The sequence below is a fragment of the Eumetopias jubatus genome, unplaced genomic scaffold (genome assembly GCF_037043125.1).
Source record: "Eumetopias jubatus isolate StellerSeaLion01/CBP00866 unplaced genomic scaffold, mEumJub1_p1.0 scaffold_12, whole genome shotgun sequence".
NCBI classification, from domain to species: Eukaryota; Metazoa; Chordata; class Mammalia; order Carnivora; family Otariidae; genus Eumetopias; species Eumetopias jubatus.
In genome coordinates, this window is record NW_028274818.1 from 355,659 (window position 1) to 371,309 (window position 15,651).

The window sequence follows — 15,651 nt, forward strand, 5'->3', positions numbered from 1 at the left end:
CCTGCTTCTCCCTCTCCCACTCCCCCTGCTTATGTTCCCTTCCCTCTCTCGTCGTCTCTCTCTGTCAAATAAATAATACAATCTTTAAAAAATAATAAATAAAATCTTAAAAAAAATAAAAACTGTGCATCGACACTACCAACAAAGTAAAAAGGCAACCAACAAAATGGGAGAAAATATCTGCAATTATACATGTGATAAAGGATTAATATCCAGAACATATACAGAACTCCTACCACTCAACAACAAAAAACAACCCAATTAAAAAAATGGACGGGGGGGGGGGGCGGGAGGGGAATGACGACACTGGCTGGCCCGTCAGAAGAGCACAAGATTCTTTTTTTTTAATTTTTTTTAAGATAATATTTATTTATTTGAGAGAGAGAGAGCACAAGTAGGCAGAGAGGCAGGCAGAGGGAGAGGGAGAGGGAGAAGCAGGCTCCTCACTGAGCAGAGGGAGAGCCCAATGTGGGGATCGATCCCAGGACCATCTTTTTTTTTTAAGATTTTATTTATTTAGGGGCGCCTGGGTGGCTCAGTCATTAAGCGTATGCCTTCAGCTCAGGTCATGATCCCAGGGTCCTGGGATCGACCCCACGTTGGGCTTCCTGCTCAGCGGGAGTCTGCTTCTCCCTCTCCCACTCCCCCTGTTTGTGCTGTCTCTCTCTCTGTCAAATAAATAAAATCTTTAAAAAAAGATTTTATTTATTTATTTGAATGAGAGAACATAAGCCGAGGGGAGGGGCAGCGGGAAGGGGAGGGGGAGAGAGAAAGAGAAGCAGACTCCTTGCTGAGCGGGAAGCCCAATGTGGGTCTCTATCCCAGGATCAGGAGCTCATGACCTGAGCCAAAAGCAGACAGACACTTAACCGACTGGGCCACCCAGGAGCCCCAAAGCATGAGATTCTTGATCTTGGGGTCATGAGTTTCAGCCCCATGTTGGGTGTAGAGATTATTTAAAAATAAACATACCAAAAAAAAAAAAAAAAGGGCATGGTCTTGAATAGACATTTCTCCAAAGAAATATACAAATGACCAATAAGCACATGAAAAGATGCTCAAAGTCTCTCATCATTAGAGAAATGCAAATCAAAACCACAATGAGATACCACTTCACACCAATTTGGATGGCTTTTATAAAAGCAAATAAACAGAAAATAAAGTATTGGTAAGGACACAGAGAAGTTGGGACTCCTGCATTGCTGGTGGGATTACAAATGGTACAGTCACTGTAGAAAACAGTATGGTGGGTCCTCAAAAAATGAAACACAGAATTATCATATGATCCAGCAATTCCAACTCTGGGTATATACCCAAAAGAACTGAAAGCAATGACTTAAACAGATATCTATACACTAATGTATACAGCAGCATTATTCACAACAGCCAAGAGGTAGAAACAACCCAAGTATCCACTGACAGATAAAAAGATAAAACGTGGTTAAAAAAATAAAGATAAAAGCTACATAAATGGGATATTATTCAGCCTTAAAAAAGGAATGAAATTCTAGGGTACCTGGCTGGCCCAGTCAGAAGAGCATGTGACTCCTGATCTTGGGGTCATGAGTTCCAGTTCCACAGTGGGTACAGAGATTACTTAAAAAAATAAATAATAAAAAACTAAAGAAAAAAAAAAGGAAATTCTAACACACACTACAAAATATGGATGAACCTTGAAAACTTTATGCTAAGTGAAGTGAGCCAGACATAAACAGACAAATATTGTATGATTCCACTTATATGAAGTACCTAAAGTAGTCAACTGTGCAGAGACAGAAAGTAGAATGGTGGCAAGGGGACTGGGCATGGGGGGGATTGGGGATTGGAGAGTTGCTGGTTTTTCTGTTTGTTTGAAGCTCCATGCCTAGTGTGGAACTCATCGCAGGGCTCGAACTCATCACCCTGAGATCAAGACCCGGGCCGAAATCAAGAATCGGACACTGAACTGACTGAGCCACCCAGGCGCCTCTATTTTTTAATAGGTACAGAGTTTCACTTTGGGAAGATGAAGAAGTTGTGGAGATGGACAGTGGTGATGGCTGCACAACAATGAGAATGTACACACTGTATATAGTATGTATACAATATACATTACAATGGATACAGTAATGCCACTGAACTGTATACTTAAAAATGGTTAAAATGGTAAATTTATGTATATCTAACCACAGACTATATGCTAAATTTACCATGATCTTTTAAAAGAATGTCTAACATTTACTGAATAATTACTATCTGCAAGGTACAGAAAATTAAGTAATAGGTCTTAAAACTGCTAGTAAGCAGTGGAGTAGAAATTTGAACCCAGGACTTTGGACTGCAGAGCTATACTTTTAATCATTATAATGACTAAAGGGTATTCTAGTTTAACCAAGGAAAGAAAGCTTTCATGTAACTAAGTGAAAAATACCCACCAAGAGTAGTAGCAATACTAGACTATTCTCTCATATCCAGACAGCGGAATTCAATTTATGCATAACACTGAGAATGGCTGATTCGGGGGCAGGGGTTGGGGGGACCACAGCAGAGCTTTCCAGAACAAGCAAAAGCTAAAGTAGCACAGTCTAGGTAGCACACCGAGATGTGCTAAGCAGTCCTGGTAACAACAAACTTAAAATGACAACTTCCAAAGGCTTCTTCAGTTAATTTATAAAGCTATAAAACAATGACTAAAAAATCTCACTATCGAGTCGCCTGGGTGGCTCATTCAGTTAAGCGTCTGCCTTCGGCTCAGGTCACGATCCCAGGGTCCTGGGATGGAGCCCTGTGTGGGGCTCCCTGCTTAGTGGGAAGTCTGCTTCTCCTACTCCCTCTGCCCCTCTCCCCGCGTGCACTCACGTACTCTCTCTCTCTCTCAAATAAATCTTTAAAAAAACCCAAAACTACAGCTCATAACAGGTTGCACCTAATTAAGACCTGTAGTACATCATTAGATCTCAGAAATTTTTACACCCCTACTTACGCTACAATGGTCTTATTCCCTTGAATTCTCAAGGTTTTTAAAAAATGCAGCACTTGGGGCGCCTGGGTGGCTCAGTGGGTTAGGCGGCTGCCTTTGGCTCGGGTCATGATCCCAGGGTCCTGGGATCGAGCCCCGCGTCGGGCTCCCTGCTTGGCAGGAAGCCTGCTTCTCCCTCTCCCTCTGCCTGCCTCTCTGCCTACTTGTTCTCTCTGTATCTCTCTGCCAAACAAATAAGATCTTTAAAAAAAAATGCAGCACTTATTTTTAAGATGTTTCTGTCCTCTGCAAAACACAGCTATTAAAGATCTTTCTCCAGTCACCCATATTCCTTGAAACCTTTTAGTTCAATACTAATATATTATACAGAATTTAGATGGGAAACAGCTCTCCAAGCAGAAGGTGAAGAGTTAAAAATGAAGGCTAATGAAAATTTAGTACTGGCTCTTAGTGCAATAAGAGACCAATACTCTAGTTTCCACTCATTTAGCACAAAATACGTGCACTTAAAATACTCTAAAAAAAAAACAAAACAAACAAAACTGGGGCGCCTGGGTGGCTCAGTCGTTAAGTGTCTGCCTTTGGCCCAGGTCATGATCCCAGGGTCCTGGGATCGAGCCCCGCATCGCAACGGGCTCCATGCTCAGGAGGAAGACTGCTTCTCCCTCCCCCACTCCCCCTGCTTGTGTTTGTTCCCTTCTCACTGTGTCTCTGTCAAATAAATAAAATTTTAAAAAATAAATAAAAATAAATTTTAAAAATTAAAAAAACAAAACTTTCACATTTATAATGCACTCAGCTGTGGAACTGAACATTCTTTACTACCTCAATTACAAAATAAGAAAAGAACAGCATCAGAGTAACATACTAATTTATTCACGGACACTTATTATAAGCCCAAATCTAGTATATGGCAAGAGTAGCATGCTACTCACATCAACTTTTCATTGAAGATAATACCGGGTCTTCTAGCCACCCTGTCCAGGGCAACAGGAATACACAAGACCAATTACTTCAATCTTTTTTATAGCAACGCAGCAACCTAGCCATATAAATGTTAAAGAATGATTAGAAAACTGCCCATCCCTCCAAAAAGTATTATCCCATTGGGGAAAGGTTTTCAATATTTTCACTGGTAGCTCAAACTTTACGATAAAAGTTTGAAATTCAGGGGTGAACACCATTCAGGTAACCTTTATGCCTTTAAACAATTTCTCCAAGTTTTGTTTTGTTTTTTAAAGATTTTATTTATTTGACAGAGAGAGACACAGCGAGAGAGGGAACACAAGCAGGGGGAGTGGGAGAGGGAGAAGCGGGCTTCCCGCCGAGCAGGGAGCCCGATGCGGGGCTCGATCCCAGGACCCTGGGATCACGACCTGAGCTGAAGGCAGACGCTTAACGACTGAGCTACGCAGGCGCCCCTTGTTTTAATTTCAAGACCAGCGTACCACCTTCAAAGGACTGGAAACCAAAGGTATTGCTCCTTCTCTCCTCCGAGCCCCAGATCCCTCTGCATGCCTCACAGTCGAAATGATGGGCCTTACGGATTCCCTAGTGTGGTACTAACATCTTCAGAGAAAGGAAAGGCTTTTGTTCTTGGCTCCAAAGTTTCTGTTTACTTACAAAGTTGCAACTTCACTCTCCTGCTTCTAGCACATTGGATTAAAGATGGTGGGGGCAGCAGCTCAATTATCCTCCTGGGAATTCATTTGAAGTCAGGGCCAAGTTGGATGAGCTATGCCATTTGCCTTAGAAGATTCATGGTGGGGGGGGGGGGAATGGCAGCCTCCCTACCAGTGAAGTTTCTAAAAAATAGTTTAATGCCACCATTCTAGTTCTCTGGAAAACCAGCACACAAAAGCAATCAATTCCCTCATTCCAGAGTGACAACCCTTAAAAAACTTTCAACTCAAAGAGAAAAGGAGAATAGCAAAGCGCAGTAATCTCAAAAGCATTGAGATCACTAATACCTTAAGAAGCTCTTTCATGGTCAAATAATCGTGAGAACCTCTGCATACTTTAGCCATTCTTTTACCACTCCCAACGTACACGTATATTTAGACACGCAAGGCTCTAAGAAGTCATGCCGTAAAGAAATCTGCCTTAACTTAATTTAGCCCAGAATTTTTCAAAACACTATTTGACCACATAACTTTTTTCACATAAGACCTATTAATGGGGGGGGGGGGGGCGCCTGGGTGGCTCAGTTGTTAAGCGTCTGCCTTTGGCTCAAGGTCATGATCCCAGGGTCCTGGGATCAAGCCCCGCATCGGGCTCCCTGCTAGAAGGGAAGCCTGCTTCTCCCTCTCCCACTCCCCCTGCTTGTGTTCCCTCTCTAGCTGTCTCTCTCTCTGTCAAATAAATAAATAAAATCTTAAAAAAAAAAAAAAGACGTATTAATGGGTACCTGGGTGGCTCAGTTGGTTGGGCAACTGTCTTCGGCTCAGGTCATGATCCCAGGGTCTTGGGATAGAGCCCCACATCGGGCTCCCTGCTGTGTGTGTGTGTGGGGGGGGGAACCTGCTTCTTCTGCTCCGTCTGCCCGCCGCTCCCCCTGCTTGTGACCTATTAATACTATTCTATTTCTTGTTTGGTTGGTTTTTGTTTTTGTCTTTTTAGAGCAAAATAAAACTACGAGAAATGTTAGGAGAATGGTGTAAGATCACAACTTTTCAGGTCAGGCAGAGTTGTTACATGCTGGATTCCAGCAAAATGACACTATCTCTGGGAACTGGGCTTTCTCATCTGTAGAATGGTCATAATGTCTCCCCCACAAAGATACCGTAAGAATTAAAATAGTACAAAGCCTTACACAAAGAAAGTGCTCAAAAAATGAGTTTACACTTAAAAAATTCCTTTTAAGGGGCACCCGGGTGGCACAGTCAGTTAAGCATCCAACTCTTGGTTTCAGCTCAGGTCATGATCTCAGGGTCCTGAGATCAAGCCCTGCACTGGGCTCCACACTCAGCATGAAGTCTGCTAGAGTTTCTCTCTCCCTCTGGCCGTCCTACTTGTGCACACGCTCTCTCCAATAAACAAATCTTTATAGAAAATTAAAAATTCCTTTTAGGTTCTCAAAGTCGCAAAAATGCAATAAAAGAAAATCTGAGGGGGCGTCTGGGTGGCTCAGTGGGTTAAGTGTCCGCCCTCAGCTCAGGTCATGGTCTCAGGGTCCTGGGATCCAACCCCACACAGGGCTCCCTGCTTCTCCCTCTCCCTCTGCTCCTCTTCCCCCGCCCCAGCTTGTGCTTGCTTGCTCTCTCCCAAATAAATAAAATCTTTTTAAAAAATCTGAGAAAAAACTACAGAATTCATGACTGGGACACTCCTTGAGAAGGGTAACTTCCCAGGATTTTGCAACCTTTTTTATCCACTGGGATACTGGGAAAGTCTTTAAATCTTCCACATTTAAGGTGAGATACGGGAGTACATCACACATACTGATGAAAATGGCTATGAACAGAACACATGTTGCAGAAGAGTATTTTATGGCTTCAATGATAAAAAAAGGGGGGCCTCATTTCAGTAGGATCAAGAAAAAAGGAGTTGTGAGGGAAGCTTAGCTTGTGTCAGCACATAATAATTAACAATTGTACAGTGCTGTACAGTTTATAAAGCACCTTTATGTATAGCCTCATTTGACTGACACAGAAATCTAGTGAAAGAGATAAAGCAGTTCTTGATCCCCATTTCTAAGGTAACATAACAAAAGGGGTACCTTCTAAATGTATGCAACATTTTCTCATATTCATATCTTTAGTATCTTTCAGATGACAGGCACCATGCTAGGCACTGGAGACACAACAGTAAAAAGACATGGTATCTTTCAGGATGTTTACAGACCACTGGGGGAGACAATATTTATAGAGCGAGATCAAGGAAGAAAGCAAATCTAAGTCTCTCTGGGAAAGGCAGGAGAAGGCTTCCCAGAAAGTAGCATTTGAGATGAGACCTGGAAGCTGATCTAGGAACTAGAACTGTATCTGCTCATGTATAAACTCTAAGGGAGAAATGTAAGGCCGGACAGAAACGCAAAGGCCGAGATTACAGGGCCTGAGTATTACGCAAAGCTTAAATTTTACCTTTCTATGATAGAAAACTATTGAATACTTTTGAGAAAGGCCAAGAGAATAATCAGATCTCTATTCAGACCATTTTGAAGCCAATATGATTGAGAGTTTAAAAGGCAACAAAACTAAAAACAAAGAGAACTGTAAGAGATCCCAGCAACCTCCCAAATAAGAGTGGTAGGCCTGAAGCAGGAGACCAGCAATAAAGACAGAGAGGCGCTGGTTCAGAAACATTTAGAAAGTAATAGATAAAGAGAGAACTGACAATGGTGCTCCCATTTCTGGCTTAGGTGACTCAGTGAATCACAGAAGGGGAGCTGATGATGAAAATGCTGAGTGTGAGGTACCAATGGAATACAGAAGTGGGTATGTCCAGCACACAGTAGAAAACAGGAAATGAGGGAGTTTAGGAGAGATGTGATAATCTACCTGAATACATGAAGGTTTTTTTGAATAACAAGTGTTATTTACCATTTCAATGGGAAGGCAATAATTTTATCATCGTAATTTGTATGATGCTTCAAAATTCACACTTTAAAATCCCGTATTATGCTAATCACATTTCCTACTTTTGTTATAAACAATCATGAGATTAGGAAAACAGTTATTATTCTTATTCGATCAACAAATATTTATTATTAACTACATATCAAGCACTGTATCAGCCATTAAAACACCAAAATAAATCCATGCCTTTGTGGACCTTGTACCATAGGAGGGGAACCAATAAGCAATAAACATTAAAAAAAAGGGGGGGTGGGGCCTGGCTGGCCCAGTTGGAGGAGCATGCAACTCTTGGTCTCAGGGTCATGAGTTTGAGCCCCACGCTGGGTATAGAGATTACTTAAATAAATAAACTTTTTTAAAAAGGCAATAAAAGTCAATCAGAGAAAGACAATTATCATATGGTTTCACTCAAGAAACAGTGCAGAGAATCACAGGGGAAGGGAGGGAAAATTGAATGGGAAGTAAACAGAGAGGGAGGGAGACAAACCATGAGACTCTTAACTCTAGGAAACAAACTGAGGGTTGCTGGAGGGAGGTGGGTGGGGGATGGGGCAACTGGATGATGGGCATTAAAGAGGGCACGTGATGTGATGAGCACTGGGTGTTATATACGACTCATAAATTACTGAACTGTACATCTGAAACTAATGATGTACTATAAGTTGGCTAATTGAATTTAAATTAAAAAAGCAATAAATGTAATAAATATGTTATAAGCACTGTAAAAAAAGAAAACAGAGCATGGAAAAATCAGGACTGAGAGGTGGGAGTTGAAGGCACAGTTTTAAGAGATCTCACTGAAAAGGTGACTTAAGCAAAGACTTGAAGGTAAAGAAATTAATCATTTGTATTATCACTGTGGGAAAAACTAGCTCTTTCCCACTAGAGGGAAGAGCTAGTGCAAAGGTCCTAAGATAAAGAGTGTGACTGATGTATTTAAGCAACAAGTCAAGGTGGCTGCAATGGAGTGAGCAAGAAGAAGGGTGACAGAGATCAACAGAGAAGGGTGGGGAACTGCAGATCGTGCAAGACCCTACAGGCCACTGTTAAGAACAGACTTTCACTCTGAGAGAAATGGGAATTTAAAAATTAGGAGCCTTATGAGGATGGGTAGGATGGGGAAAAAATATTAGAAGCCTTATCCAAAATCATAGCTAATAAATGGCAAAACTAGGATTTGACTCAGGATTTCTAGATTCTCTACACCTGTGTTCTACTAGTCCACTTGGCCACTTAAGAGTCCTACAACCTCCCTCCCAGGAAGTCTGAATTTAAATGCTCTCAAAGAGCTAACTCTGTAAATACGTTCTAGGTAAGAGATGCACTAACTCTCTGTTTAACATTTCTAATCCCTCACAACTATAAGAGAATTTATTAATTCTGATGTCTAATCTAAATCCCACTGACATTCCGGCCTATATTTTGGGTAATTCAAAATTCCACCTTCCCGCAAAACGAGACAAGATCAAGAGAGCTTTGATCAGGAGGTTTAAAGCATGACTTTCACGTTCATGTAATGGTAACCTGAATTATTTAAAAAATGTATACCACTCAGATGTGAAAAGCAAAAAGAGAATGTCTCAGGAATGTGGAGGTATTGTCATTTTTGTTAATACTTTACTAGTATTAATAACAATTAAAAATTTAGATGTTGTCAAAGAAGTTTCTGCGGTTACTATCACTTTAACGTCTGGGATTTGACCAGTTTCATACCTCAAAAGTAACAAAATATGTGTTCTTATTCATCTGTTGCTTTTGGTAGTATAACCCCAAACTCCTGTAGTTTCTTGCCAGTCAATGGCAATTTAAGGCAACGATAAAGATTAGAGGATTTTGAGGGACACACCATCTACGAAGTAGACAAGCTTAACTCTTTAATGACCCTGGGTCACTCCTTTCCTACTGAATGAATTCAAAACCACATAGGAATATTTCAAATATCCCTGAGAGGAAAAAATGGAACATGAAGAGGGAGCATTTCAAATCAGATCTATTCTCCAATGCTTTCATCATTACTACACAAGTACAGGAGTCTCTCTGCCTCATGGACTCTGGAGCCCCCAAGATCCCCAACCAGTACCTACAGAAAGTGTCACAGGGATACTGAGGATAAACCAAACAATACAGCTAACAGAAGGTTTCCCCCTAAAAGGCACACCGTTTCAACAAAAACCGAACTTCCTTATGTATCTTTTCCCAAGCTTAGCCAATGCAGGGGAACTGCAACTTTGTGTGGCATTGTCTGATAGGTTGGATCTTTTCCTGAGCAAGAAATGGACAGCCTTACGCTGTCTAGCCCTGGCGGGCTACATTTAGAGTCAATCTGGGTGTGTCTTTTTTTTTTTTTTTTTCCTCCCCTCCCCTCCAAACCGATTCAGAAAATGCCTGGCTATTGTGCCTTGATACGTGATGATGCACGGCTTTAAGTACTGTAAAAGGTCTAGGAAAGAAAATTCCTTGGTCCTAGTTAAGGGTCAAATCTTACACTTTCTCTAGCAGTTGTTTTAATCAAACAACACAAGCATTCTGAGTGCAGAGGGGCTGCTTGTTAACATGCTTATCCCCATGGGTTGGCTGACATGGAACATACTCCAGAGTCTAGAAACCAGGACAGCACAATGCTGTTCCCCTACACATGCACCTCCAGCTCGGTGGGTGGGGAAGATAAGGAAGAAACAGTAGATTGAAGCAAGAGGCCTGGTTTACATACAACATACTGTTGAAAGCTAGGATGAATCCAGGGGTCCCAGTATTCCATCAGGATACTGTTACTGACAGTGACACCCTCCTCCCACCCCCACTCTGCTGTTCTGTAACCAAAATCCAACCTGAAGGTCTGGCCAGGCCAAGCCAGGGAACGAAAGAAAAAAAAAAAAAAAAAGGATGGGGGGGGGGGATTAGAAACATTCGTCCAAGAAAGAAAGAAAAACAGAAAGGAGGCAGCATACAGGCTTTTGAATATACTTTAAGACTATGAGGTTCAGAAAAAAATGTTCACATCTTCCCTCCCAACACCCATGACCTTATGCTAACTAAACACAGCAGCAAAAGTTACTGCCAGAACTCAGACTTGAAGGGCTGATCAGGGAACCTGGTCAACACCATTCCTAGACAAGTATTTGAGTGCAGCCTCTATTCCGACCCTTTTCGGACTGCCTCTAAACAGGAAGTTAACAGACATCACACACAGGGGAGGCAAACCACACTGTCATAAAGATGGATGCTGCTGTCAGCTACAAATTCCTCTCACTTCATCGAAAGTGTTCTCTAAGTGAGCAGGACAAAAGTCCATAAGCCTCACCTCTTCTCAAACTGGGTCACTCAGCCTACAGGTCTGGCCTTCTGATTCCTACTGATCAATATTTATCTGCTCCATTCCTTACCACGAGGACTACAACTGCCTCTAGACTAAAAAATTATACTCCTCTAAAAATGGAAGACAGCACTCCCAGATCCGTACTCCCACTAACTCATTATTCATACAACCTACCTGTTTAAAAAGCCCAAGGAAAGACTATCCTGGACCCAGTCCATCCCCAAAAAGACACTAGGTATCAGTTACAAAAAAAGCAGTTATTTCCAAAAGATGCGGGCCTTCCTTTAAAATATATCGAGGCCCTCCATAGCACCACCTTTAGTAGCTCCAGGAGTAGCCTCCTTACCAATCAAGCACAGATAGAAATGTTGCTCTAGAACAATACTCCATCAAGATCGCTCTGACACTAAAAATATGAGTCAGACCTCAAGGAAGAGTTTAGGTCAGTGCATCAAAGAAAAAGCAAAAGTTTGCTTAATCTCCAACATATAGGCACGCCGCTGCCAGAAAACAATCAGAAATCAGTGAACGGGGAGTGGGGCTAGACGACTGGAGAAGTAAGTGAGAGGGAAGACCTCACTTTGAATTACATGCACGCGCTATCTACCCAAGAACTAAATTTTTATACATAAAAATGTGTCAAAAACTCAAAAGCACCAGCTCTTCAACAGGGATCTGTGAGACCTGCCTTTACTCCAGCTGCTGCCAGTCCGAATCTCTGCTGCAGTCTGGCCTGAAAGCAACTGCTCTTTTCCTTTGCTGAAACACAGTAAGCGTCTCCCAGCTCTCTCACACGCACACAAAAGCCCTCCAATTAATCATTTATCGGAAATGAGAAAACTCGTTCTGCGGAGGCTACCTGACTCTCCGGGTGACAGCAGAAGAAAAGGCCGACGGCTAGCTCGGCTAACTGGCACATGCCACCCACCCACCCACGCCTCCACCTCCGCGCCAGCCCCAGGAGCTAACGTCGCGCGTCTGCTGGGGGAAGAGTCCGAAGACGCGAGCACGCCTTCACGAGGGGGGAGAGCTGGTCCCGGGCCGGCGAACGGCACCCGCAGGAGTGGCTAGCTCCTCGGCGTCACTGCGAGCAGACAGGCAGAAAGTACTCTAAGTCCCGCTCCGCTCCGGGAAGGGCCGGTCCCAGCTGCGTCGACCCCCGGGCACCGAACTGGGAGGCACATCCAGGGCGCCCCGGAGGCCCCGCCGAGGAAAGGGGCACTGGGGTCGCTCGGAAGAGGAGCACCCACCCAGCCGGAGACCCTTCCCTTCTCCGACGGGAGGGCGGCGGCATAAAGGGGCACGGCTCCGCGCGCCCGAGCCCTTCTAAATAAAAAGAATTCCCCCGCGCTCCCTTCACCCGAAGGACCCCCCGCGGGTCCCGGCGGCCGGCGGAGCAGGGACTGCGCGCGGGGAGCGGCCCCCATACCCCCGAGGGCACCCCCGGGGGCGGAGAGAGTTGGGGGGGGCGCTAGAGAGGAGCCGAGGGGAGCATGGCGGGCGGGAGGCAGGGAGTGGAAGCGGGGATGGCGGGGGAAACGGGGCGCGCGGGAGGGGAGAAAGAGTAAAAGCAGAAGGAACGGAGGGACGCGAGGCGGGGGCGCGCGAGGCCGAAGGGAAAGGCCGGGGAGCGCGCGCGCGGGGCGGGGGAGGGGACGAGGTGAGGGGAGCGCGAGGCGGGGGCGCGCGGGGCCGGGCGGGGGAGGGGGACGCGAGGCGGGGGCGCGCGGGCGGGCGTCGGCTCGCGGGCGCTTCCCCTCCCCCGCCCGCCACCTTTCCCTTCCCCCACCTCCGCCACCGCCGCCTCCTCCCGGCTCCCTCCCGTCCTCGCTGCTCGCCGCCCCCGGGCGGGCGGGCGGCCAGGCGGGCCTAGGCCAAAGCTCCTCACCTGGCGGTGGCGGTGTTAACTCCCGGCGAGCTCGCCTCCTCAGGCGGCGGCGGAGGCGTCGAAAAAGGGAGGTGACGGCACAGTGGGTTCCGGGCCCCGCCGACGGGACCGGGGGCGGGGGTGGGGGAGGGGGGCGGGCCGGACCGGGGCGGGCGGGCGGAGCAGACACTGCGGTACAGACGGGGGGCAGCGGCGGCGGCGGCGGCGGCTGCACCGGCGGCGGCACCACACAAACAAGGACGCTGATTGGGCAGCTGCCAAGCGCCTCGGCTCCGCCTTCCCCACACGCCACGACGCCCATTGGGCGACCTCAGCCGGCCTCCCCGCCCTCTTCTTCTCGGCCACACCAATAGGAGGCGGGATGCCGGGACTACACCCCACCCTTGAAGAGTGAGTGGCTGGAGTAGGGATGATTGGCGTTCACAATACCCAATCCTAAGCGGAGGAGGGGGATGGTCTAGCGGGGGCGCGTTAATGGGTACCTCGGCCAGTCCCAGACACATCCGGGTCTTCAGCAGCCCATTAAGTGTCGGGGGTCAAAAAATCGCTTCAGGCTGCAACTTTACCTTAGAGACGTTTTGGTCCCCAGGCAGCCGCCGTACCCCAGTCTCCCCAAGCCGGGATTCCCTGTCCGCCCGTTCTCATTCTTCCGACTCCAAAGATGGAGACTGGCGAGCGGCACTGGGCTCTGCGTTGGGTGGTGGTTCATCGCGACAGAATCCCGGAATCTGACGATGGCGGTGGCCGTAGGCGCTCGGGCCTCGCGGTCTGTGCGGGGCGGGGCCTGCCCGCGTCCGCCGCAGGCCTCGGGCTTCCTGGTCTGCGTGGGGCCCCGCGCGGTCCTGCGGCGGCCGCGGCCGGGGCGGCGGCGTGGGTGCTGGGGGCCGGCGGGGTCTGGCTGGGCGCGCGGTGCGGGGTGCGGCCGAGCCCAGCGCCGGCGGCGGGGACCCGGTCCCGCAGAGCGGGCGAGTCAGGGAGGGGCCGGCGCTCGCGGTGGACACCGTCACCCCCGTGGTACAACCTCACGACGGGCCCAGAGTGACCCCCGATCGGCGGCCCCGCCGAAATCCGAGCCCAGCCAGATCAAGAAGCAGGCTCGGAAACGTTAAGGAGCTTGCAAAGGTCGGACAGCGCGTTAGTGAGAAAGCGGCGCTTTGAACCCAGAAATCCCTGGCTCCGGAAGCGCTGCGATGTGATCTTCAAATCATCTACACGTCGTGCGGTGCAGCGGCCGTGCAGCGGCCGGAGGGGGCCCCGTGAACACACACTCAGGCCGGCCCCGGTGTCGTTGTAAGCGGGGGAGAGCCTTGTTTCGTTCTCGCAGCGTGTCGGCGGCAAGAACGTGGTCCCTGGAGTCAGCCTGCCTGGGTTTGCGTCTTGGCGCGCGCTCTTACCGGTTGTGTGATGTGGGTGCAGGTTCCGCACCCTCTATTCTCTGTGCCCCAGTCCCTTTATCTGTGAAAGGGGAATCAGATGGAGAAGAGTGCCCAGCTCATAGGGGGACTGTGAGGATTATAAGATGGCACATTTAAGATGTTCAGGACAGTGCCAAGGACACAGTCAGCACTCCGTGGTCGTAATAGTCAACTATAATGAATCTTCCTCACTTTTCCAACACTCCCTTAGTTCTAAATTCAGCTTCCGTTGGTATTCTACTTGTACCTGCCTCGCGCTGCACTGAGAATCATTTCTCATTGTACTGCTTCACTGACTCGTTTCACACACAAGACAGAGGGCCCATCGTGTTACCAGACAGCCCTCTATGTGCTGGGGACATGGCAGTAATTGTGACAGAAAAATCATTGCTCTCTTTCCCTAACCTGCTGCTTTGCCCAGCATCGTTCCAATGCGTTCTCTGCTGCCTGAGGAGCCATTCTTCAAGGGCTGGGAGGAGAAGGGGAAGCGCGGGGGTTAAAGATGCCAGCCTGACGAAGGTACTAGTGAAGCCTGAGAAAATAGCTTTCAACAGAATTAAAGTCAGATCGTGGAGGGGACTTCCAATCTGGAGTGATTAAACTCCAGGGAGGCCACTGTCTCAGCGGACCTGACGGTTCCCTCTGCAGACTACCTGCTTGTGTGTTTTCATTTTGAAGCTAGCATTGATGGAGTGTACTTAGCACTTGATGTGGATTGTATAATTAATCTTGATAAACCATCTCCTCAACTGGTACACAAGGAAAAACTGAGGCACAGGAGTTAAGTATTTTGGCCGATAAAATTAGTAAGGGCAGAGACAAGATTTAATTAGAATTTTGTCGTACCCATGGGGCGCCTGGGTGGCTCAGTCGTTAAGCGTCTGCCTTCGGCTCAGGTCATGATCCCGGGGTTCTGGGATGGAGCCCCGCGTCCGGCTCCCTGCTCGGCGGGAAGCCTGCTTCTCCCTCTGTCTGCCACTCCCCCTGCTTGTGTTCCCTCTCTCGCTGTGTCTCTGTCAAATAAATAAATAAAATCTTTAAAAAAAAAAAATTTTTTTTTGTCATACCCAAGCCTGTATACACTCTGAAGTCTGGGAAGAGAAACTGGGCCAGGATGAGGCATGTCCTCCCTCATCCAGCTCCCTAGGCCACAGGACAGAGATGTCAGATGCCCTAGTGAGTACTTGGTATTGGAATTTCCAGATATTCTTGTGGTTAAAGAACTCTGTAGTCCTGTCCATCTGACTGTCGGTCTCTACAAGGAGGCCCAAAGGTGAGAAGTACACGCTGGAGGTAATGATGATTATCGTTATTGTCTGAATCAAGGGGCGCTGCAGACCATTAAGATTGTAGGCTCTTAAAGTCGGGACTGAGCCCTAAAATCCTGTAATTCCAGCAGTTCAGCACTCTGCTGGGCATACTACACAACACTTGTGATGTCAGGGAGGCAATTGCTCCCTTGCAGAGATGGGGAGAGGTTGATTCTGGGGAGTGAG

At 47.1% G+C, this 15,651-nt stretch overlaps 1 protein-coding gene across 3 annotated transcripts in view; it reads right to left on the reverse strand.

Moving 5' to 3' along the window:
• The window catches only part of GATAD2B (GATA zinc finger domain containing 2B), an 88,755-nt gene extending 75,274 nt beyond the window's left edge, over positions 1-13,481 (reverse strand). For 2 of the 3 annotated variants that reach the window (XM_028090092.2, XM_088016948.1), the window contains exon 1: positions 12,741-12,860. Coding sequence is in view for 1 of the 3 variants with exons in the window: in XM_028090093.2 (XP_027945894.2) it covers positions 13,307-13,449 (143 nt within the window). In the remaining 2 variants the exon portion in view is untranslated. Of the gene's footprint in view, positions 1-12,740; positions 12,861-13,306 lie in introns of those variants that run through there. The other variant, XM_028090093.2, reaches the window with a different exon arrangement.
• Positions 13,482-15,651: the final 2,170 nt, after the last annotated feature.